Below are 24,709 nucleotides of genomic sequence, written 5' to 3' on the forward strand. Positions count from 1 at the left end.
CAACTCTCGCAAAGCATGTTTCCAAACTTGAAATATTTCTGGTTTGGGCCAAACTTTTCGGGTTTTCAGGTGTTTGTTTTTTCAATGAAAAGCCAAATTTTCCATGGAAACCAGGCATTTCACGAAAAAAATTGTTCAGTGGAAACCCCTATTTCCTATTTTAAAAAAAATGGATTAAATGGAAATATTTTGACCTGCCCTATTAACAAGTATTTCTATCCCATATGATGATTAATGATATTTCAATGAATGTCAGAAGAAATAAGGAATAATTAGCCCATTAATTTCTAGACTTACTAAATGATTTGTGGATGATACATACTTTCGCCCTTTTTTCTCAGACAGGGGTTTTCACTTGAAAGGCAATGTAATAATTTCAAAACTCTAAATTTGGAAGTATTTACTAGGATATTTTGTAAGTTAAGACAAAAAATGAACATGACCCTGGGCTACTTGAAGTGGATTTAAATGCATGGGTTGCCCCAATCAACAGTCCATCTCTAGTCAGTAAAGCAGTTAAACACATGCTTAACTTTAGGCATATGCTTAAGTTCCAGTAAAGTTATGCATGTGCTTGCTTTGCTGAATAAGGGGTTTGCTTATCTGTGGGAAGATACTCACTACCCATCATAAGCAGATCATCCCACTTCCACATGGAACAAGGACACAATCACTTCTAAGCTCCATTCCCACTCCAACCTCATGGAGGCATCTCTGTAAGATGCCAGAGTTCTCGTGAGGGTGAGGATGGGGACTGTGTGAGCTGGGGGCAGCACTGGTCAAACCCACATCATTCCTACTGACTGCAGGAGTGGTCCAGCACTAGAGGGGGGATACAGTGGGTTTCACAGATACCTGCTAACAGATGGTGACAGTCTGGAATCTTGGATTTCTTTCCAGGCTCTGGAGGGAGTGTGCTCTACTGGGCACAGACTCTTCCTCCCATTCCCCCCAAACTTGACCCCTTTTATTTTGTCCCGTCCAATCTGTCCCTGTCCCAGTCCTGTCTCTTTTCCATTCTTGGCTCCTCGTCCTATGCCATTCTCATTGTTGTCCCACTCTCCACCCCCCATGTCCCAGGCTTCTTATCCCAGGCTCAGTCTCCTTGCATGGCCAGTCCTAGTCTCACTTTCCCAGTTTACTGTCCAAGTCGCAATTCCCCTTGACTATCAACCTCTCCTCCTTCCCACACCCGGCGCTAGTTTCCTTGCCCAGCCAGTCCCAGGTCCCATCTCCCAGTTTTTCATCTCATGTGTTTCTCCTCTCCCCCTGCACTGCCTACCAATCTCAGTGTCCCTTCCTGGGCTTGTCAACATCATCCAGTCTCAGTCTCCCCCTGAATCTCTTCCTGGGCTCCTTTCCCCAGTCTCCTTGCCTGGCCAGTCCCAGCTCCCTCCTCCCCGCTCTCACCCAGTTCTTATATAATCTGTGTTTCCCACTACCAGTCAACTGGGTCCCAGCCTCCCCCTTACAAGCTCTCACCCTAGTCTCTTTTCCCAAACAATCCCAGCCTCTCCCTACCACCAGTTTCCAGTCCCAGGTTTCTTGTCCAACCAGTCCAGCTGCTCTCCATCCGCTGCTTCCAGAACCATCCTCCCCATGCAACTCCAGTCCCAGTTTCACCAGACTCCTGTTCCAATCTACTCCTTTCCCTCCTTCCCTGTCTGGCTCTTGTCTCTTCTGCATTCAAATCAGATGGCTTCCTACTCCAAGCAGCCTGGGCAGCAGCAGCAGCATTGAGAGCACAGAAGAAACAGGCTACTGCTCTCATTTCCAGTGCCAGCCCACCCCAGTGGCTCAAAGGGGCTAGGAGCAGCCACTGCAAGGAAAGTCCAGCTTTGCCCCGTAGACCTGGACTGGAGGAAGGGTGCTCAGTCTCTCTATAGGGATAGTGCATGCAGAGTCTGGTCATACATAGGAGCTGTGAGGGGATGCAACATGTTCGGTTGCTCTGTGGAGATGATATTTTCACAGTCTGGTCAGCACTAGGAACTGAGAGAGGCCCAAGCATGCTCAATGAGGACAGAATTTTTGGAGATGTTAGTTACTGAAATAAAAAATGTCTCTACTGAGCATGTACAAACTGTATTTTTTCAAAGGTTTATGATTTGGCAAATTGGTGGTGTTTTTCACAGGGATGGCAAAAGCTACAACTCTGATGAAAAAAGGCCACTCGCTCCCCTGCCAAATTTCAAGTCTCTCCTCCAGAACATTGCGGGTGAACAAGCATTTTGAAGAAAATATCTAAAGAATTTTTTTAACTTAGGCAAAACCATTTTCGCTGTAATTTTTCAGAGAAATTCAGCCTGAGCCAGAAACCTGGCATGGAAATTTTCAACCCAAATTGTAAGGCTTCACAAAGTTACAAGCAACTGAAAACAGGGTCTTAAAATGGGAAATGTCAGGCAGCCATAATAATAGAAGGTGTTAACAATCCCACTTATAATGATTTAAATTAATTAACTGAATCACTAAGCTCCATTAAAGCAGAATGTATTTTTAAATGAGATGACGGTGTAATTCATGTTATTTCTGCTCTTGTGCATTCTCCAGTTTAAATTTCTGATAATTCTCTAAAATACCTTCATTGGGAAATAAGTTGTTATATAGATTTCTCTAAAGATTATCTCTGTCCCCTTGTCTTTGCTCAAAAATAAAAATCTTCCATAATATTCTTCAGAAGTTAAAAATAAGCTGTTGAAGACACGAGGAAAGTCCAGTAACTCATCAAAACAAAACAGCAATGCTGCCATCTCTCATGATTTTATTGTAATTCTTGGATTATTTGGTATTTTTCTTAAAATCTCAGATGCTTAAATTATGACATTGCATGAGAATCTCAACTTTATTTTAAAAAAAGTAAGCTCCTACTTCTCATGGTTTGAAGTAAAAGCTTGAAAATATGAAGAAAGTAGGGTGACCAGACAGCAAATGTGAAAAATCAGGACACGGAGCAGGGGGTCATAGGAACCTATATAAGAAAAAGATCCCAAAATTGGGACTGTTCCTATAAAATTGGGACATCTGGTCACCCTAGAAGCAAGTGCACCCTAAAGTCTCAGAATGCAAACAGAAAAAGCCAAAATGTATTTTAAAAATATGACTTCATGATTTTTAGCACATCTCATGGTTTTTGGAGCCTGACTTTTTAATAGTGTTGATACAGAATAAGTCTAGCATAACTGAGGATTCAGTCAGATTTTCTCAATGAGTCTGAAGTGCTGTCTTAAGCATCCAAACATTCCTTCTAGTCTACTAATCTTTATTTATTTATTATTTTACAACTAAAATAGACTTTTATTAACAACATGGAGTAGGAGTTTGTGAAGATAAACACTTCAATTCATAATAAAATAAAATGGAACCAGTTGTCTCAGAGATTTGGTAATGGGATATGAAGATTTTCATCTATAAATCACTGGTCTGGATCTAGTGTTAGTCAGTATAGGCATGCAGCAATTCTCCAAAGAGGCCATATTTTGGAGTATAAGGTACCCACCCTACACACACTCAGATCATATATAATTTGAAAGTTTGTTTTATGTACATTTAGATGAGGTCTAATGTGGAGCTGTTAAGTCATGCTTTAAGTCTGTATTGCTGTGAAACAATAATATCCAAAATAAGACAGCATCGTTTTCTGCACAGTTCCAGAAACACTGCAACATGACTATGACTACAGTTTTACTGTTTGTTAATTTCTATACGTTAATTTTTGCATGGGCAAGGGTTTTTTTTTCCCACAAAAGATTAGGCTGTTTAGCATGTGACCAAAATGGCAAATATCAACATTTTGCAATATACTTGCATGAAATGTTTTCACATCACATATTTTTAATTGTCAAAAGTGCCTTGCAAGTGATTTATAGCTTTTAACATTTTCAATTAATTTTTGCTGACCAGATCAGTCTCACACTGAAGATTATGCACCAGAAGCAATAGCTTGTGTGCCCATAGCTTGAAGTGCATAGTGAGTAGAAATGACTGAAAGTCTTCTACATACAATGTCCCATCACATCTGTCTGGTAGAAGTTTTTAATTTGTAATTGCCTGTTCATGTAGTACAGCCTTTGAAATATTCTGAAAACTAGCTTTTTAATTCAGTGATGCTTATGCACAGGTCAGTATTAGTGTTATAGATGACAATACACTGCTTCATATTGGGCTTTAGTCAAAGTGCTCGCTAAACAAAAATGGCAATTTTGATACTACCATATAGATCTAATTTAGCACAAGTCTGCATACTTGTATAAAATTTAAAATAGTGGTAGTCATGGTGGTAATGCTAACAATATACTTTGGGAATTTTACCTTTACATTTTTACCCTGTGATGTTTTATTGCATGCATTGAGAAATTGTGGGGAGATGCCAGATTGTTAGACCTTCTTGTCGATTCTGATGTGCATGCAGTTTGTACTGCAGATCAAATGCTTGCTGGTAGAGCACAGTTGAATCGCATATGGCTTGACTTTAGCATTTGAGGCTCTGAGTACTCTGAAATGTTATTCATTTGCTAAATGGTGCAAGCAGCGAGGACATACTCATATAGTTCCAGCATTAGTCTGCAAATGTTGGTTGATTCTCAAAAGGTGTTTGAGTCTGAAGACACTGAGTCCCTACAGCATGTCATTAAAGAGCATGATGATTCTGTCACTCAGCATATGCTACCACTACTGGAGGAATATCAATCATGGGGGCATGTCCAGACTCCTACATTCAAGTTCTGGGATCATTTTTTCCAGGTTATCCAGATACTACTTCTAAATGCATCTGCTGAGCAAGAGGATGATTAGAAATTTCACCTACACACAGCATGCCATGCTTCCATAAGTCTTTACTGCAAACAGGCCCAACTATGCCAGGTGGATACCAACCTACAGTCTTGATATGTTAAATCTCCCTAAAGAAATACACAGTGCCTTTGAATCTGGGGAATTTGCTATGCATCTTGGAAATGGGAGTGACTTGGGAAAAGAATCAAAGGGCAGAAGTGGGATTGTAGGACTGACAAGAAAGAACCCTTATCAGCTGGACCCTCACAAGACATATTCTGAGTGAATATGCAAAGCTAGGAGCGAAAGAAGGGGCCTAACATGAAGTAGAGGAGAGGGATACCGTACTGAAGAGCAATGAAGAGCACATCATGGCTCTTACCAACTATGTCATCAACAATATGACAAACTTGAATCACATCCAGAAATACCTATCAACGTATCTACTGGACTGCATTTAACATCAGATGTGCAAGAAAATAGCATATGTTGGTGAAAAACAAAGGCAGAGATTTGTGAGAGGTGCACTTGATTTTGATGAGATGCATAGCTTCTTCAGCCCAGTAAAGAAATCTGATGTCAAAACATTTCCTGATATGGCCAAGAAGACCAAATTTAAGCTTGGCAAAGGAGGGACAATCACAGCAGCTTTCACTCCAGAAACTGTTTTCCGCAGAGCCCAGTCCTTAATAAGATACAGATGTTTCAATGGCAACTGTTCTTAGTTACTCAATAGGACCTGGGCCTGTCTCCTTCCATGTTGATGCAACAATGAGAAGGTGAACTAGGGCATCCATAGGTTCCAGGGCTGGTGCACCCATGGAAAAAAATTAGCAGATGCTTAGCACCCACTGGCAGCCAAGCTTCCCCCTCCCTTGCAGTGCCTTCCATCTGTGGGTGGCCCCACCGATCAACTCCTCCCCCTCCCTCCCAGTCCCTCCTACCCACTGTGATCAGCTGTTATGCAGCATGCAGGAGACACTGGGAGGGAGGGGGAGGAGCGGGAATGGGGCACGCTTGGGGGAGGGGTGGAATTGGGTGGGAAGAGGCGGGGCAGGGGCAGAGCAGGGGCGGGAAGAGGTGAGTTGAGGGTGGGGGGTTGGCAGAAGAGGTGGAGCAGGGGCGGGGCCTGGGGCAGAACAGGGGCAGGAAGAGGCAGGATGGGGTGGAGGTACGGGGGAAGGGATGGATAGAGGGTGGAGCCTGGTGCTAAGCGGTGTTTGAGCACCCCCGAGCAAAGGAAAAACCCAGCGCCTGTGAGCGCATCAACTGGAAGCTTAAACTGCAAGAATCCATGAGCTAAGAGAATGCACCAAAGAAACCACATCATAAATCAGTGATGACATGGATGTCATACAAATGATGATTAGAGACAAATTCCACACATTCAATGAATTGGCTGCTGAGTACATGAGGCAGGTCCTAAAAGGATTTGACACAGTTCATTCTGTAATCAAAGTCTTTGCTAGATATGACAACAATAACTCTGTGAAAACTGTAGAAAGACAGTGCTGGACAGGATCTAAGGTTGGATGAAAGAAATACCAGGTGATTGATGGACACCTTGTGTCTCTGTGGAAAAAGTTTCTAAAGGTGGCATCCAACAAGCAGTCACTTGTAAAATTCTTCCGTGGATATATGGTTCAAAATGCACCTGAGAATGTAGGAGCACACCCAACACAAACGCTCCTTCTTGCTGGAGGCTTTTCCAATTGTGAAGTAGAAAATCCATCACCAGTAAAGGTGTTGAAGAAGCCCAAGACTTATACAGTACTCAAGGAGAAATAGACACAAGGATGCTTCTGCAGGCTGTCTGTGCCAATATGGCTTTTGGTGTCAAAGGAACCATAGTAATTAGGTCACTTGATACACAACACAACTGACAAGAGTTACTTTACACCCATGCATGCAATTTATGACACACTCACTCCTAACTTCTGCAACATACTTCTTGCTGCACACACATTAACAGGATGTGACTCTGCATTATCCCTATTTGGTACTGGGAAAAAATGCTGTCAAAACAAAGGGAGCTTACCACTTCAGAGATCTTGCCACACATTTAAAGGGCATCCTGACAGAAATTACTCAAAAGAGGTTTATTCTGAGGGGATTTGCCAGCTATTCTGTAAACACAGGATGAGGAGAAGCTTGTGACATATACTCAAAACATTTCTCTCTCCCCTCTCTCTTTCTCTCTAGTTATACTATAGATCATGTCTTCTGGGAATATGGACAGTGAAACATCTAAAACAATTAATCAGTTGTCTTGCTTTTGACCTGAAAGTCCAATTTCAGAGGTGATATGTAAATTACACCCTCTTCTACTGATGATTCCTTCATACACTCACAGAGTACCTTACTCCCACCTAAACTACTGCAGTACTGCCAACCTCAGGCATTCAAAAATCACGAGTTAGTACCCAAAAATTATGAGATTGATCTAAAAACCATGACATTTACAAAAGAGATTCTTTTAATTTGCTTTATAGTTTCTGAGCATTTTGGGGTACAGTTGGGTTATGTTTTGGGGCTTTTCTCTGCAAACCTAAGCGCTACTTTAAAAAAAAAAAGCCAACAATCTCATATAATCTCTTTTCTCTGGGAGCTGTGGCTTTAAGAACAACAAATATCACAAGACACATGATAAATCATGAGAGTTGGCAACGCTGCAGCACACTTTAGTATCAGATCTTCTAGATCCTTGACGTGGGACACCAACTTAGAGTAGTAGACAGCAGGTAAGTGATCCATCTCACTGAGAGTGAGGTAGTCTGTGTTGTAAGGGGGTCTAACACATCAGTTCTTGAACCTGGTCTTAAGAAGGAAAGTGATTTTTTTAAAGCTATAAAAGGAAAAAAATAAAGCTTCGTGACTCACTATTTGTCTCCTACTCTGCAACAAAAGTGCATTCATCTCAAGCTCTGCATATCCTTTATAATCTCTTAAAAAACACTTCTGACAAACAAACCCAGTCAGTTATTCCCAGACCATAATATCCTTGGAATGATATAAATATAAGAAAAATATACTAAATCTCACCAACAGAAATCCTATCCGGGTTCCTCCACCACTGAAGCCTAGTCTCACTCATCTCCTTATCTCCTTTCCTGGATCCTTAGTGAACAGTGTTGAGAAATGGACTGTGGGAAATTCACAAGCAGCCTTGTCCTTGTTAACTGGTAACAAATGTCCATTACCAACTGAAAGTGAAGCTAAGGGCCTGATCCAAAGTGTGTTGATGTCACTGGAGAAGCTTCCATTAACTTCTATGAGCTTTAGATCAGGGCTGAAAGGAAGAAATGGGAAAATCTAGGGGACAAAAGAGAGAAATGTATGGATGGTGTTTAAATATATTCATTGTTTCTCCCTTTAGTTCAGTTGTTCGCTCTCTAATGTATTAGATTATATTTTTCTTATGATTCTCTCCCCCCTTTTTAATGTACTGCTGGAAATTTTTCAGCTTTTCAGTACAGGAGAATAAAAATACCACATGGCTGATAACCTTTCCGCAAGGCCTTTGCGAGAGAAATTGTTACAGTCAAAAAGATGCATCACCCAAGGCTGCCTGTGTGAGGTACTGTGCGATGCAGAATGCACTACAATAAACAGGAAAATACATCTTGTATTTCTCTGGTCACTCTTTGCCCCACATTTATCTGCACTGTGAAATTGTTGGTAATGCACACAGAAATCATCTCAGGTGTATATAGATAAGAGCCCTGTGCATGGCTAACCACAGTGGGGTCTGGACAGCCAAATTCACAGAATGATATAGCAGTGATGAAAACTTGGCTGGGTTAACAGTGACGCCTGCTTTCAATGCCGGCATATCTGCCTCTGAAAAACATGTGAACAAGCACTATGAGGGTATAATAGTAGACACGCAACTAGAAGGGATGGAAGAAAGATTCAGCAAGGAAACAAGGAGAACCTTATTGCTACAAATGTAGCAGTCCCACAGTAATCAAAACAATCCTTCTACAGTAAAAGCTGGCTCTTCATCACATTTCCTGCCCTCGAATGAGTCTGTACATGATAGGAGCCCTGCTGCACTCAGATATCACTTGCTACAAGAATAGCCCATAGCTTCCATGAACACGAAGGCAGAATTTAGAGTATCCATGAGTCTGCTCTATATTGCATTGGAGCTGAGCAGGTCCACCAGATTGGGAGGAGGATTATAGGCACCTTTGCACCCCTTCAGTTCCTGCATAATGTGCAGCTTGGGCAGACATAAAAACATAATAGCTGCCATACTAGATCACACTAAGGTCCATCTTGCCCAGTATCCGGTCTCCAACAGTGGCCCATACCAAAGCTTCAGGGAGAGTGTGCAGAACAGGGCAATTATGGAGTGATCCAACCCTGTCTTCCACTTCTGGCATTCAGAGATTTAGGGTTGCACCAAGAAGTGCTGTAACAAGGGCGAGGCAAGTGAGGCTCTTGACTCGGGGGCACAAAGCAGAGGGGCACAGCTCTACGGCCGCCACTTCTTTGGCGGCAAATTCGGTGGTGGGTCCCTGAGTCCCTCTTGGAGAGAAGGACCTGCTGCCGAATTGCCGCTGAAGAATGAATGAAGTTCCGGTAGCAATTCGGCAGCAGGTCCTTCCCTCCGACAGGGACTCAGGGACCCTCCGCCAAATTGCCGCCAAAGAGCCTGGAGCCAGCCCTTGCCTCGGGCACAAAAATTCCTTGTTACAGCTCTGGCATCGAGCATAGGGTTCCATCCCTGACCATCTTGGCTAATAGCCATTGATGGATCTTTCCTCCATGAACTTATCCAGTTATTTTTTGAGCCCATTATACTTTTGGCCATCACAATATCCCATGGCAATGAGTTCTACAGATTAGTTGTGTTTTTTGTGAAAAACTTCTACTTCTTGTTTGTATTTAACCTGCTGCCTATTTATTTCACCACGTGACCTCCGGCTTTTGTATTGTGTGAAAACATAACACGTCTCTATTCACTTTTTCCACACCATTCATGACTTTAGACTTCTATCACATCCCCCTTTAGCTGTCTCTTTTTTAAGCTGAGCAGGCCTAATCTTTTTAGTCTTTCCTCATATGGAAGTCCTTCTCTGAACCTTTTCCACAAGATACAAAATGTAATGATAAATCCTTTGTGAGATGGGATGACCACAACTGGACACAGTATTCAAGGTGTGGGTGTATCATGGATTTATATAATGGCATTATAATATGTTCTGTCTTATTTTGTGGCCCTTTCCTAATAGTTCCTAACATTTTGTGTCTTGTTGACTGTTGCTGTACACTGAACAGAAGTTTTCAAAGAACTATCCATGGGACTCCAAGATCTCTTTTTTGTGTGTAATAGCTAATTCAGACTTCATCATGGTATATGTATAGCTGGGATTATATTTTCCAATGTGCATTACTTTGCACTTGAATTTCAACTTTGAATTTCATCTGTCATTTTGTTGCCCAGTCATCCAGTTTTGTGAGATCCCTCTGTAACACCTTGCAGTCAGCTTTTTGGACTTAATTATCTTGAAAATTTTTCCAGATCATTAAGGAATATGTTGAACAGTACTGATCCTTGCAGTCCCACCACTGTTCACCTCTCTCCATTCCAACCCTGTGTTTCCTATCTGATTATTGGTCCCAGTTTCCAGAGATGAAAGGCTATTATACTAACTCACTGCTCTACCTTGTCATCCCCCAAACCAACTATTACTATTAAAGGCCAGAGACTGTATGAGCTGCGCAATAAATTATCTGGTGCATGTCTACTTTGCTAGATAGAGAGAGCTAAATCCTGGTCCTGCTCTGAAGCATATACAAGTTTTGTCTTACTTCATCAGGATCAGCATTTGTTTTCAGTGGGTATATACTGTGTGTTAAAATTTCTTTTCCAGCTTTAAGGACAATTAGATTTTTTTAAATAATAAACACACTACTCAAGGGAAGCTAGAACCATTGTCACTGCTGAGTCAAATTTTGTAATAGCCTCTTGTGTTGTTACTACAGACTTATCAGAATACCTTCTTTTTTTTCCTCTGTTTTCTTTTTCATTTTCTTGCTATCTCTGAGTTTCACTTTCATTTCAGATTCTCTCAGACACTTCAGTTTCATTTCTGTTTCTCTATGCCTGTGCTTTCCCATTTTGTTTCTGTTCTCTCTCCCTGAGCCACTGGAATATTTTCATGTTCCCCTTCTTACACTGACTTTCAATCTCCTTTATACTGTTTCATTTTCTTATTCTCTTCCTTTCCTTCTTTCTCAAATTTGGTTTTTTTCTCTCTCTGGTTTTTCTATTTCCGTGATTTGTCTGCTTTTCCTTAAGTGCTACATTTTAAAACAGAACACAACAACAAACAATTTGGAATACTCCTGGACTAAGAGAGGCTGGGGTAATCAGTGGAATGTAAGCGTGTTTAAAGTTAAGCACGTTTGAGTTCTGTCCTGAATAGGGATGGATTTAAACACATGCGTAAGTGCTTTCCTAAATCAGGGACGATGGGTATGTCTAAACAGCATATAGCAGTGAGCTGCCTGGCCTAGGTTGACAGACTCAGACTAGCAGGGCTTACACTAGCACTCTAAAAGTACTTTGGAAGCTTGAGCTGGATCTCAGGCTCTGAAGCCCATCCCTCTCCCTATGCTTCAGAGCTCAAGCCACAGCTTCAAAGTGCCATCTACACATCTCTTTTTAGAGCGCTAGCACAAGCCCCACTAGTTCAACTCTGTGAACCTGGGCTGGGAGGCTCATTGCCACAGGCTGTGTAAACATACCCTAAATTACTCATTACCAGCCATCCAGTCCACCATGTACATATGCAGTTTATCATAGAGTAGTCGATTTATGAATAGGTCAGTTTTGGGTGAAACTTCTCTTCACACGCACACACTCCCAAAAGTGTTTTACTACTTTTCCTATCAAATTGTTATGTATTTGGAATTGTCATGTGTCAGGTTCGTATTGTATCTAATTAATTATTGAAGTACCAAAGATTTATTTCTATACTATACTATACCTATTTCTACTAGTTATATAAATGTGGGCCTGATCCTGCAGTTTTCACTCAGGCAAAACACCCACTGACATTATTAGGCTGTGAGTTCAGGCCCTGTTTTTGCATTATTATTCCTAATTTGGCACATCATGCTATTCTCTGTAATATTTTTTTAAATCATCACACTGAATATATGAGACCCAAAAATGTAAACACTACATTGTATATAAATGATCACATCAGCCTAAATTTTCAAGTGATCTAATAAAATTCCAGAACAATGATTTCACAATGACAACATAAGGAAATTACCATAGTGTTATGGTACCTGGATTGACTAAAGAATATATTTGTTGGGCCCAATCTCTGGGTCTGGCCAAGCTCTTATCAATGTAGGACCTAAGAGGGAAAAGGATAAAGCACCTGTTGTATATACCATCTTTAAACTGTGCTCAACTCTCAGATCCTGGAACCAGACAAAGAGCTGTTCTACCACCAAGAGATCATACCGCAGTGCACTGTTCATTTCCACTTTTTTGCTACACCCCTTATATCAGGAGCACAGCAAGGGTGGCTGACATAGGGCTGCTGATACAAGCTCTGCCACTGGAATACTCCCCTATGTAATGGGAACTCTTCACCTGGCCACTTGGGTTAGCATTAAGTCCACTTTTCACCACTGGAATGGGCCAAAGTTGCTAGGATGTGTCCTTGACTATACAGGATACAAAAGTTTCTTTTTTATAAAGTGAAATGAACCTACTTGCCGAGCAAATATAATAGAGAGATACTTGAGCTTATAATTAACACTCAGCTCTGAACAAATATTCTGTGGCAAGTCTGAATGTTGTTTCTAAAATCACTGTAACTTGCATGACATTTACTTAGGTGTTTAATAAATAGGTTCTTTCATTATTGCAGGATTAGTTTCTGCAATGATAAATAAGGCTTTTTACTATTAGCATTCTATACTTTGTAATTATAAACAGTTTGAGGGTGCTGTTTTGCATCCTTCCAATTAAAATATAATTTATTTTTCATTATGTTGTTTTGCAAGTCAATGATTTAATTTTGTTCTCATACCAGTTTTACCACCAGTATGTGGAAACAGAAGCAGAAGCCATTATGTGTTTTAGACCAGGGTTTCTCAATCCATGGGTCAGGACCCAAAATTGGGTCGCCAGAACGTTTCATGGCAGCTCCTGTCCCTGCTCCAGGCACTGCAACAGCTGGGGTCCCAACCAGCTCCACTCAGGTTTGGCCCAGACAAATTTGAGTGAGTGGTACTGCAACTCCATGAGCCAGATCACTTCACCCGCACAAATTTGGTCTAATCAGGAGTGTGGGGCCAAACCTGAGTAGCGCTGCAACCCTGGACGTTGCAATGCCCAGAGTGGAGAGCAAAGCCCAGCCAGCCCCACAGCACAGGAATTGCCACTGTGGGGTGAGTGCCAGGCAGGACCCAATCCCCCCACAGGGCAGGATCTGACCGAAAGCACCCCAGGGCAGGGCCAGGGGGGCAGCAGGGAGGGAACACCACCTCCACCTCTGACTCATCTCAGCAGGCCACACATCCTGTCTGAGTTGGGGAGGGGGGGTCACAATCAAAAAATCGGAGCAGAGGGAGGCACATAACCCCTCATGCCACTCGACGTGTTGCCTCTGGTACAGGGCACAAATAATGCTTGCTTGCCCCCGGTGCTAAAATGTCTAGTTACGGCTCTGCCACAGGGCCTCCACCCCTAGAATATTTATTGGGTCGTGACAGTCCATAAACATTTACAAATAGGTTCAGAACCAAAAAAAGGTTGAGAACCACTGTTTTAGAAAACTCAAAGTACTGCTTGATCTTAATAAAAACACAAATTATAATATTTGGGAATAACAGATGGGAATAATACAATAGCCTTATTTTAGTCTGATTTTCCTTGTTTATTTAAAGCATATTCTTCAGGTTTTTTACCCTGTAAAATCTAAAATAATTTGCCATTAGAACTCAGCCCCACGTGACATTATGGCCAAGAGCTGAGTAAGATTTTTAAAAAAAGGTTAGGCATTTTTAATAAGTAATAGATTTAATTACCTTAGCTAGAATACTTTTGTAAAGGCTATAAACGACCATGCTTCTGAACCTAGCAATTTTCTGTTCTTTGAAAGGATAGAAGTTCATACCCCAATCCTTTAAACTACTCCATGCAGATGAACTCCTGTGCCTAGTAGAGCCCCACTAACTCAATGTGAAACTCCAGGTGGGTCCAAGAATCTTTTTTTGGAATAAGAGCTTCCACATATGGAGCTAATCAGGGATAGTTAATCAGGAATAATTTCACATGTAGACAGGCCCTCTGAGAGATTAATTTCCCCCAGTTATTCAGCTCTATTATAACTGCAGATAGAAGCTGTATGTTCTCGCCCATTTCAACGCAGAGGTGATTGGATTATATCCAAGCACGATATAAGACCTGCACAAGAATACACAATTTGTACTTTGTGCCACAGAATAGTCATGTTGCTGACTGGGCATTATAATAATACTTTGCACTTCTACAGAGTATTTCAAACAAAGATATCATGGGGTTTTAAAACAAATGATTATGCTTCAATTAACTAATGCCTCTGAGCAGCAGGTGTGTATTGAAGAATCACAAAGCAGCTCTTTTGATTTCCTTAACAAATGCTCAACTTTTATTTAAAAAATAAAATGGTTTACAAGGCATGCTGAAGATCAAACAGGAGCGTAACCAGCTTCCTAAAAGCAACTCTTCTCCACTGCTTTCAAGCTGTGCTGCTCAGTCTGCAAAATGAGTAATTAAATGCAGGTGCAGGCCAGGATATTAGCTGTACCAATGCATCATCTCCTTGTCTATTTTCTGGTGCTTCTACCAGTAGGAGTACCTGAGGCAATAACGGTTAGATTCACTGGGGAACTAATGTGTTACAACTCTCAGAGTGGCAGTGCCTAACTTTTAGGTACCTTACCATGCAATGGAAACCATATCCCTGAGTCAGGTGCTTTGTCTTTCTAAACAATGCTTAGGGAGAGTTGGGTATTTAAAAATGGGATCCACAAAAGCCAGCAAGCTGAGGGGGGAGCCACATAAGCTAGTCAGCAGGAAATACTGAGAAGAAGGATGTGACCTAAGACTCCCACCCCTCTTAGGGAGCCTATTTCTGCTTGGGATTCTCAGCCATGACCTCTCTCTAGGAGTTAAGGCCAAGCTCCTCAACAGTATTTCAGCTCCTAGCTCCCTTTGAAATCAATGTGCTTAATTACCTTAGGGGATCTGGGCCTAGGTGCCTAAATTGTTCTTGGAAGTCATTTTTGCGGGAGAAAGGCAGGGCTTAGGCCTCCCTTATAGATCTTAGCCCAGGGGTTAGGGTACTCACTTACCTGGGATGCAGGTAAGGCCAGTTCAGTTTCCCCCTCTGCCTACTGAGAAGGGATTTGAAGGTAGGTCTCCCACCCGCACTCAGGTGAGTGCCCTCCCCTTGAGAGCCGTTCTCACACTCCGATGGCCCAAACCATATCCAGCCGCGGTGCTCAAATGTAATAGCTGATTGTTATTAACCCCATTTACAGGTGGGTGACATGAAGCAGAGCACTTCAGCGTGCTCATAAAAAATCACGAACGCAGCCCGGAATTGAGGCCAGGAGCCTGTTCCCCAATGACACACTTCTGAGGCTCCTCTCCCAGGCAGCCAGGGGTTATTGCATACCAGGAACAGGCTTCCTGGCTACGGCTGGGGTTTCATGCTCTGTTCTGTAACACACCCCTGCCTGCAGCAGGGACAGGACTGGAGCACCGGCGTGACTCGCCCTCCCCACCACCTGGCTGCAGCGAGACCCTTCCCTGGGCTCTTTCAACTGAAACACGGGGCCTGTTTAGGACCAGGCGGAATCCGGGCGGGGGAGGTCGTAGAAAGGAGCGGACTGACGCAAGCGGCAGGCCACCAAGCTGCCCGCTGATAGGCGGATACCGGGCGTTCCGTTCTTCTCCCCGCCCCTCCAGCCTCCAGATTGTGCTCAGTCCGCGCCGGCGAGTGGCGAAGAGAACAGCGTCCGGGCCTCGCACCGCGCACGCACTGAGGCGGGGGCGCGCGGGGAACCGACACGTTCCGCCCCGCAGCCCCCGGCGGCAGAACCGCCCCCTGCGCCGGCGCCCAGGGCAGCAGCAGTATGAGCGGCTCCTCCGGGCGCGCGAGCCGCTGAGCCTCGCCCGCCGCCGGGGCCTCTCGGATGCTCGAGGCCCCTCCGGGCTGAGGATGCTGAAGATGAAGCTGCCGCTGAAACAGACGAGCCACCGGACGGAGGAGGCGGCGGGGATGGGGCTGAAGGAGCCAGGCAGCCGGGACTGTCACCTCCAGCTGCAGCAGGTGCCCCGGCCGCCTCCCCGAGGGGGGGCGTCGGCAGGGTGCGGGCGGGAGCGGCCCAGCCAGCTGCCTGGCTTGGGCCCGGGACCTGGGCCGCCGCCGGCTCCTGCCTCGGGCGTGGCGGCCTCCCGCACGGACAAGGAGACGGTGTACGAGTGGTTCGGTCTAGTGCTGGGCTCGGCGCAGCGGCTGGAGTTCATGGTGGGGCTGCTGGACTTGTGCAACCCGCTGGAGCTGCGCTTCCTGGGCTCCTGCCTGGAGGACCTGGCCCGCAAGGACTACCACTGCCTGCGCGATGCCGAGGCCAAGGCCAACGGGCTCAGCGACCCCGGGCAGCTGGGAGACTTCCGAGACGCGGCCGTGCGCTCCAAGCTCATCGTCTACCTGGCGCTGCTGGGCTCCGAGAACCGAGAGGCCGCTGCCCGCCTCCACTGCCTGCTGCCCCAGGTGGACTCCGTCCTGAAGAGCTGCGGGGCTCGCGTGCGGGAGGAGGATGGGCCCGAGGAGGACATGGAAGGGCCTGGAGAAAACGGCCAGGCCCTCCCTGTTGAGAGCCTGGGCTTCGGGGCTCAGGAAGAGCTACTGTTGCTGTTCACCATGGCCTCTCTTCACCCCGCCTTTTCCTTCCACCAGCGGGTCACCCTGAGGGAGCACCTAGAGCGACTGCGGAGGGCCCTTTTTGGGGACCAGGAGGAGGATGCCTTCGGCCCTGCAGCTCAGGTACCAAAACTCCCACCCCAGCTTCCAGGCAGCGTCCTGTTCCCCCCTTCCCATGGGCTCTTCTCTCCCTTCTGCCATCATCCCAGATGGTGAAGTTGCTTCTTCTCCCATCCTAACCCCTATGCTGCTATGTGGGAGGCCCTCACTCACCCCATCTTCTGGTTGCTGCTGTAGGAATTTCCCTTTGTGACTTAATAATGCCCGAAGGTGGTTCTGGGAGGAAAGGGGATTCTTCTCGGTAGCTATATTCAGAGCTGACTGCAGCATATACTAACTAGTAGGGGGCAAAACAGCACTAGTGCAGTCCAACGAGCTCTTTATACACCCAGCCTGGAGCATTAAAGTCACCACCATGAATTATACTTATGATCCACCTAAGCTTTGGCTAATAATATCTAAGCTTTTGGCCTGCTTTTGAAAAGGATACTGCTAGAAGAGATTGCAGATATACTGGACGTATCACTACAGACTGTTGTAGAAACTGAATGTCCGAATGCGAACGTGAATGTTGGCAAGAGATCTGGCTTTTTAGTGGAACAGCGGGTTCTGTGTCAGACTCAGACACTTGAGTTTGCAGGGATCAGGGGTATAAAACCATGTCTATGTTGGAGACTATGGAACTGTGCCAGCATAGAGTACAGCTACGCTATGCAGGTGTAGCTATGTCCATGGTGAGGGTTTTGCTGTCAGTGTAAGAACACCATTTTCCCAAACAAAATTGTCTACATTAACAGAAATAGTTCTGCTTTGACTTGGCTGCTTCTATCCTATGGGTTATGTTGGCATGGCTGTGTCATTTGGGGTTGTGGTTTTTTCACACTCCTAACTGAGATAATTATGTCAGCCTAACTTGTAGATCAAGCCAAAGACTGGCCTCTAGACATCAACATTGTGTATGTTACGTTAGGCGTGGATAGTGGTCATTTTACTATGTGAGCAAATGAAAATGCCAAAACTAGAATATGTGTTCGAAGTGGATAGCTTAGCTTCCTAGATGGGACACTTGTTGCTGCATTGATGATTATTCCTGGTAATAAAGCCTTTCATTTAATGGCACAAGTCATCTTTCCATAAGAATCAGCTGTTGTGAAACTCAGAATTTCACTAGGTAGCCTTAATTTATGCTCTGTGATCTCAAATATTTTTAAAAATGTTTGTTACAATTTCCCCTTATTTATGTGACACTGCCATCTTTTTATGGATCTACAGCTTTTTGGTCTCCAGATGGCTCCTGGCTTAAGAGGAACAAAGGGTGTGGGTAGCATTTCTTTGCAACATGTTCCATGTATAGAAATGATCTTATGTTAGGTTTTTCACTGTAGCAGTAATGAAATATTAGTGTTTCATGAATACCTACGACACCATCAGTATACAGCCGCCTCTGGGATCAGAAGGCAGCAGTCAGGCAAAAAACTCGTCCATGGCATACTGAACAAAAGACAATAAGCAGGACACCAAGGCCAACTAACTCTTATGCAATGTGTCTTGGGATATTTAAGGACCAGATGGGCATCAGTTTTTAAGATTTCATACATCTTAAGTAAACACTCAACTCTGGCTTTAAATTATTCAGTTGGCAGGTCAGCAGCAGAGAGTGGATGTTCTGATGCTGAAATCTTAATAAATTCACTTAAGCCATAAAATAAAGTAGGGAAGATGAGGTTTTGTCTCATTTTGACGAATTCATTTCCATCAAGTCTGCCTATAACAAAGACCTGCCAGGATTCACTTTGTGGGGGGAGAGGATTATGGTAAGTTAGCTGGCAACTCTGTTGGGTGTGAGTGCTGGTAAGTAGGCATATATTTTTCCCAACTGAAATTAGAAGATAGTAAACAGTTATGTAGACTAGATGATGTGCCACAGATGGCACTAGAGGCTTAACCAGAGCATTAAGTTAAAGTTCTTATTCACAAGGGCCCAAGTTCACAACAGTGCCTAGACACCTAAACACTAGACTAGGATGCTCAAGTTTCAGTATCAGCTCCACGTCTACAAAACTCCTGGCAAACCACGTAGGTGCTTATGTTTCTGCCTTTGGGCATTCATGCTCTGTGTGTCTTCTGTTCCCCCACCCTGAATGTCCAGATGCCTGTTTCCCGGACTATGTCCCAGAGTGATTCACAAACCTGGGAAAGATAGGGGTGTTTGCTGGCCTGAGTGGTTTGTAGGACTTGATCTAGCAGGCATGCTTGAGGCTGCCTAGCAGATTGGGTCCCATTCAAAATGTGGCCACTGGAGAAGGTGATATTGGTGATGCTCACCTTTATAACTCTTAGTTCAATGGTTAGAGCACTCAGCTGAGATGTGGGAGACCCAGACTGAATTCTCCCCTCTGTTGCAGGGGTAGAGAGTATTTGAAGAAGGATCTCCCCCCTCTGAGTGCTGTAACTGAGCTTTCGGATAGTTGTGAGGGTGCCTCAGTCTTCCTCGGGTTGAAGCTGTTCCACAGTGGATAAAGAATGAGCAATTGGAGCATGGGGACTGGACCCTGGGTCTCCCATTTCTGAGGTCGATACCCTAACCACTGATGTAGTCACTCTTGACTTGTGTGCTCTGTTTAATATTCAGGTACACCTTTACCTCAATATAACGCTGTCCTTGGGAGCCAAAAAATCTTACCATGTTATAGGTGAAACAGTGTCATACTGAACTTGCTTTGTTCCACTGGAGTGCGCAGCCCTGCCCCCTCATAGCACTGCTTTGCTGCCTTATATCCAAATTCATGTTATATTGAGTGACGTTATATCAAGGTAGTGGCGTATTTATCCATATTAGATCATTTGTTGGGTCAGAGAATTCATTGTGTAGGGACCTGGGCACCTAACTTGGCTTTGTGGATCATTATGTTCCCATGATTCTCTTGGGGCCTTAGATGCTGTGATGCTCAGCATTGTAATGTTCAAGTCCCTTTGTGGAATGTATCCACGGAGGCTATTCTGTATAACTGTTTTGCTTAAAAGCTATAGTTAAAAAGCCCCCACTTTGTTTGCATAATCTATTCATATAAACCATGCTACCTAGAATGCAGTGATAGCCAAATCAGCTTGACTCATCCTACAGGTCATATTTTTTAGCCTACATGGCACTGAAGTTCTGCATCACTGTTCCCCAACAATTTTTATCATAAATACTACAGAGCACTTCCTGGGATTGGCTGTTTGGGAAAAGTGGGTGGATGGACCTTACCTAAAAATCCTGTCAGTTCCCAATCAAATAGCTTGCATTTAAACCAGGAGCAGTGTGATTGGAGACACAGGTCTGCCATTGATTTGCTGTGTGGCCTTGAGCAAGTAACTTGACCTGTAGGTCCCAATTTACAAATGGGAGTAAATACCCTTTGTATCTCACAGGGGAGTCATAAGTTTGTCTCTGCACCTCTTCTAGTAGGTGAGGTGCTAATTAGTGAAAACGTAAGGGAACATGTGCGTGCTTGATTTTATAAGCTCCAGGGGTAGCATTTCCAGTAGTTTGTGCAGGGAGTTTCTACAATCTGAAGTTCCTGCCAATTAGTTCCACTGCTGCAGCCATTCAGCTTGTCAGTTACACGTGGGAGCCCGAGTGGCGGCAGGTGTTTTACCTCTGCTCCTTTGTCCTGGGGGGTGGAAAGCTACAACCATGACCTGTCCGAAACTAATTAAACTAAAATTAGTTCCCCCATGACTACCCGGTCAGACATCTCGGGGGTGGGGGGGGAGGCTAGTAGTATCACAGCGGGAAAGCATAGACCTTTCAGTTGCCATACAGTGGGAGGACCCGCCAAGGGACAGGACCCTGCTGTCTGAGGAGGGATGCTGGGAGGAGCCCGATCTTTACCACCCGGCTGCCCTACAGAGGCCATGTCTGTGGGGGAGGGTGGCCGCCTCTGAGGCAGCGAAGGACCTTCTACCTGTGGGGAAGGAGGTGACATGGGGGAAATGTTTCCTTCTCCTGTGTGTGGAGGGGGCACCCTTTTGCCTCCCGCCCCGTGTCTCTGTGGAGGAGGCTAGCGCTGCCCTGTCGCCGGGGGAGGGGCGGGGACGCAAACGCAGAGTAAATCGGTAACTAACGGTCATTGCGGCTTCCCGCCCCGATTCAAAATGGCGGCCCCAGATCCGAAACTCCCTGTCATGTGACTTTGGGCCTGCCCTGGGGGCGGAGTCCCCATTCATTACGTAACGAGCGAGAGGGGTCTGCTTAATTCTGATGGGGCCCGGCCTTTCGCGCGCTTGCCGTTTGCGCCCTGCGGAGATGTGGGAGGGAGCAGTGGGAACGTTGCGTCAGAGCGAGTTGGCCGTTGGGATTGGGGTACGGGGCCAACCAGTGGGAGGGCGCAGTGTCGGCGCCTGCAGGTCGGTTTTTCCGGGTGAGGAGAGCGACCGTGAGTCACGAGGCGGGGACAAGATCTAAGGGGAGTTCGCGGGCTTAAAGCCGAGAACCTGCACCGCCCTCTCCGGGGACTGGGTCATAGACGAGCGGGTGGGGCGGGGGGCGGGCAGAGCCCCCAGCTCTGCGCTCCGTTGTCGCCGGGTCTCCCCTGAGTCCCGCGTGTCACCATCGTGCCCCAGTGGCGTGGAGGGGAGCAGCTGTGCAGCAGGGACTGCGTCTAAAGCTCAGATCCCGCGCGGAGGCGGGGAGTCTCCAGCTATGGGGCGTACAGCAAGTGCAACCGTGTCTGTTCCCTTTGTCTCCCAAGCGCCTGTCCCACTCGCTGTAAGTTGTCTCCCTCGATCTCCGTGTGTGCAGAGCTCTGTAAATGTAGCAGGCTGCAGGACAGCCTCTCCTAACCTGACTCATGCTCACTGGTATCTAAATCACCAACGATATCTAAGCATAGGAATACGGACAGCCCCCAAGGACTAAAATAGCAATCATTCAATGTCCAAAAAGTAATCACATTTTGTTTTCCTAATAGATAACAGGTTTTGAAATGAAACTTTGTATTGGGGGTTGGCAGAATTTAATTTTTATTTTTGTATAGTTTTGAGAGAATGCATTTGAAAGCATTTTTTATATTTTCACAATTGCAGGAAATTATGGGTGGTCAGACAATTATGTAATGACTGTAGACATTGACATTCAAACAGTTAAAGCTTTACTGTTAGCACGCACATTGTCAGTATCACATGTCAAAATATACAAAGTATATATCCTTGTCAAACATCTGTATTACTGAGGATATTGGCTTGAGAAGTACTTTGTTGCTCATTCTGTTCTTCTCTATGTAGGTTCTTGTACCTTCTTATACCTCTTTCTTCGTTGACAAATGTAAAAAGTAAGGGATAACTTTACACTGCAAAATTAGCCCATAGAACTCGCTGCCATAGGTAAAACTGAGCTGAGTAGCTGAATGGAGTTTTAAAAAATTGGTATATTTAGAAAATATATTCATTATTATCCCTGTAAGCCTGTCTTATTAGAAGCCAAAAGTAAAATTATTTAAATCTCCTGTATGTTAATCTTGTAATATCAGTTTTACTGGCAAACAATAGGAAAAATGATAGTGAGAACTTATCATGTATATGTACTGTATCAACCAGTTTTCTAGAACAAGATGGATAGATCAGTCATCACATTTCTTGACTTCCATTTATAGCTTGAGATGAGACTAGCTCATCAACTTTCTCTTCCTTACACTTGACTTCTCAGGTTTTGAATAAATTCGTATAAGAAGTGAAGGCAGTTGAGTCAAACACTTTTAATAAAAATATTTCTCATAGTGCTTTTTGTTAGTGATCTCAAAGTGCTTCAGTGACTCCTCATTTAACGTCGTCCCGCTTAATGTTGTTTCAGTGTTGTGTCCCTGCTCAATTAGGGAACATGCTTGTTTAAAGCTGTGCAGTGCTCCCTTATAACCTTGTTTGGCTGCCTGCTTGTAAGATTCTGTGGAAGAGCAGCAACTTTACAAGGGAGCATTGCACAAGTTCCGATTCTCCGCCTCCTCCCTCTCCCTCCCAGCGCTTCCCCCACTGCCAAACAGCTGTTCAGCGGTGCTTAGGATTTTCTGAGGTGGGTGGGGGGAGGAGTGGAGACATGGGGCTCCTCCGCTCCTCCTCCTCCTTCCCAGCACTTTGCGCTTCGGACTTTCTGGGAGGGAGGGGCAGGAGCATTGAAGTGCTGTGTCTCTGCTCCGTCCCTCCCAGACAGTCCTAAGCCCCACCAAGCAGCTGGTGGGGCTTTGGGGGGAGGGATGTGGCATGCTCTCAAGAGGAGGTGGAGTGGGGGTGGGAAGAGGTCGGCCCAGGGGAACAAGAAGACATGGACCTGGAGCATTCCTGGCAAAGTCCAAGCCTGTTCTTCTCCAGTGAAGCTGATACTGCTGCTGCAAAGGTGCTTCCTGGGTAAGCCTGGGCACTTCCCAGCCACACGATAGTACTATACAGTATATAATGCCTTTTGTCTGCCCCCAGAAAAGTTCCTTGGAACCTAATCCCCTGCATTTACATTAAATCTTATGGGGAAAATTTGATTCGTTTAACATTGTCACTTAAAGTTTTTTAAAGAAAAAATTAAACCTACAGCAGACCATTGACAAAAGAATATATATGTAAGTTTCATTAAAGGCGGAGTAGTTCACTAAATATAAATGCACGTAATGTGGGCCAACCTGTAACACTGCAGGCATAAACATACAAGATGGGTACAGTAGTAATTTCATAGTTAAAGTTATAATCAGCTTGTATTAAGCTCAATTTCGATTCCTTTTCCTGCTAATGCCTCAGCAAACCTGTTTAACACTCTTGCATTTTGGTCTCCTTCCAAGTGAGACCTTACAAAGTTGAGGTTTTCATTTTGCTGGCATACTGTATTTTAAAAACTTTGTCTGAAAACTTGTTCTTGTTGAGAGCAGCCTCTTATAAAGCTAGTAAGCATGGCGGTTATTTTTGGAATTCCTTGCAGTGCATTTGCTGTCTGAGGATTCAGGCTTAATATTGTCAGCCTTATGGTATTTGAATTCCACAGGCCTAGTCTGTGGACTTGAAAGTCTGGAAAATTCAGTCAACCTGAATTTGCTCAGATTTTGATTCTTTGCAGTTCATACCTGTAACTGTAGCAAGGATACAATTATTTTTTTTGTAAAGCTCCAAATTTCTTGGTCAAGGTACAGTCAACATCCAGACTCTAGAGGAAAAAAAGTGGCGGGGGGATAAGTAAATACAAAGATTTTGAGGTCCTTTTCAAAAACATCTGGTGGTCAGGATTTGTCCTCTGGTCTGTCTATTGACAACCTCGAGCTATAGTTCCATGAAGAGGTAGGTACGGTGTGTCTCCATAAGCACAGAGGTACAGGGCAGCTATTCCTTTAATTATTCTCCTCTTTCCTGATGTGTTGCTTTGGATACTCAGTTGGAGCAGTTGAAACTGCTTCTCTCTGGATTCACAGGCTTTTGAACAAACTTGAGGATAAATAAACACACAGGCTTGATTTATGGTTGAAGCATGGAGCAGGACTTGAGAAATCTGAGTTCAGGCCAGGCTCTGCAACAGGTTCTGTGACATGGGGCAAGTCATTTAATCTCTGCCATGGTTCCTTACCTGCAAAAGGGAAATAATACTTCCTTTTTTTTGCCTGTTCAGACTGTAAGCTCTTTGGGGCAAGGACTGTATTTTATGTATACAGCATTTAATACAACAGGTTGGTTGGGTTTTCAAGGTGCTGTAATTCATAGTCAAAAATAAATGTTTTCTTCAACTACCAAGAATGACCTGATACGCATTCATTTAAGAAGCTGCAAATAATGGATTATTTCAATGTTTTAATTGCAAAAAATAGCTTGTCAAAAATTCAGTTAGTGTTGTGTGAAATTGCAACTCTATGTATTAATGTCCATAATCTATCCAATAAAATCTTACATTCATCTGTTTTTACAATATAGACCACAAACTC

The 24,709-nt window shown here is 44.4% G+C and overlaps 1 protein-coding gene across 4 annotated transcripts in view; it reads left to right on the forward strand.

The window, feature by feature from the left end:
• Positions 1 to 15,842: 15,842 nt before the first annotated feature.
• ZCCHC2 (zinc finger CCHC-type containing 2) overlaps positions 15,843 to 24,709 on the forward strand; it is a 347,582-nt gene continuing 338,715 nt past the window's right edge. For 2 of the 4 annotated variants that reach the window (XR_012655308.1, XM_075062812.1), the window contains exon 1: positions 15,844 to 16,844. Coding sequence is in view for 3 of the 4 variants with exons in the window: in XM_075062812.1 (XP_074918913.1) it covers positions 16,017 to 16,844 (828 nt within the window). In the remaining variant the exon portion in view is untranslated. Of the gene's footprint in view, positions 16,845 to 20,998; positions 21,535 to 24,709 lie in introns of those variants that run through there. The other 2 variants (XM_075062813.1, XM_075062814.1) reach the window with 2 other exon arrangements.

The sequence above is a fragment of the Chelonoidis abingdonii genome, chromosome 2, assembly GCF_003597395.2.
Source record: "Chelonoidis abingdonii isolate Lonesome George chromosome 2, CheloAbing_2.0, whole genome shotgun sequence".
Classification (NCBI taxonomy): Eukaryota; Metazoa; Chordata; order Testudines; family Testudinidae; genus Chelonoidis; species Chelonoidis abingdonii.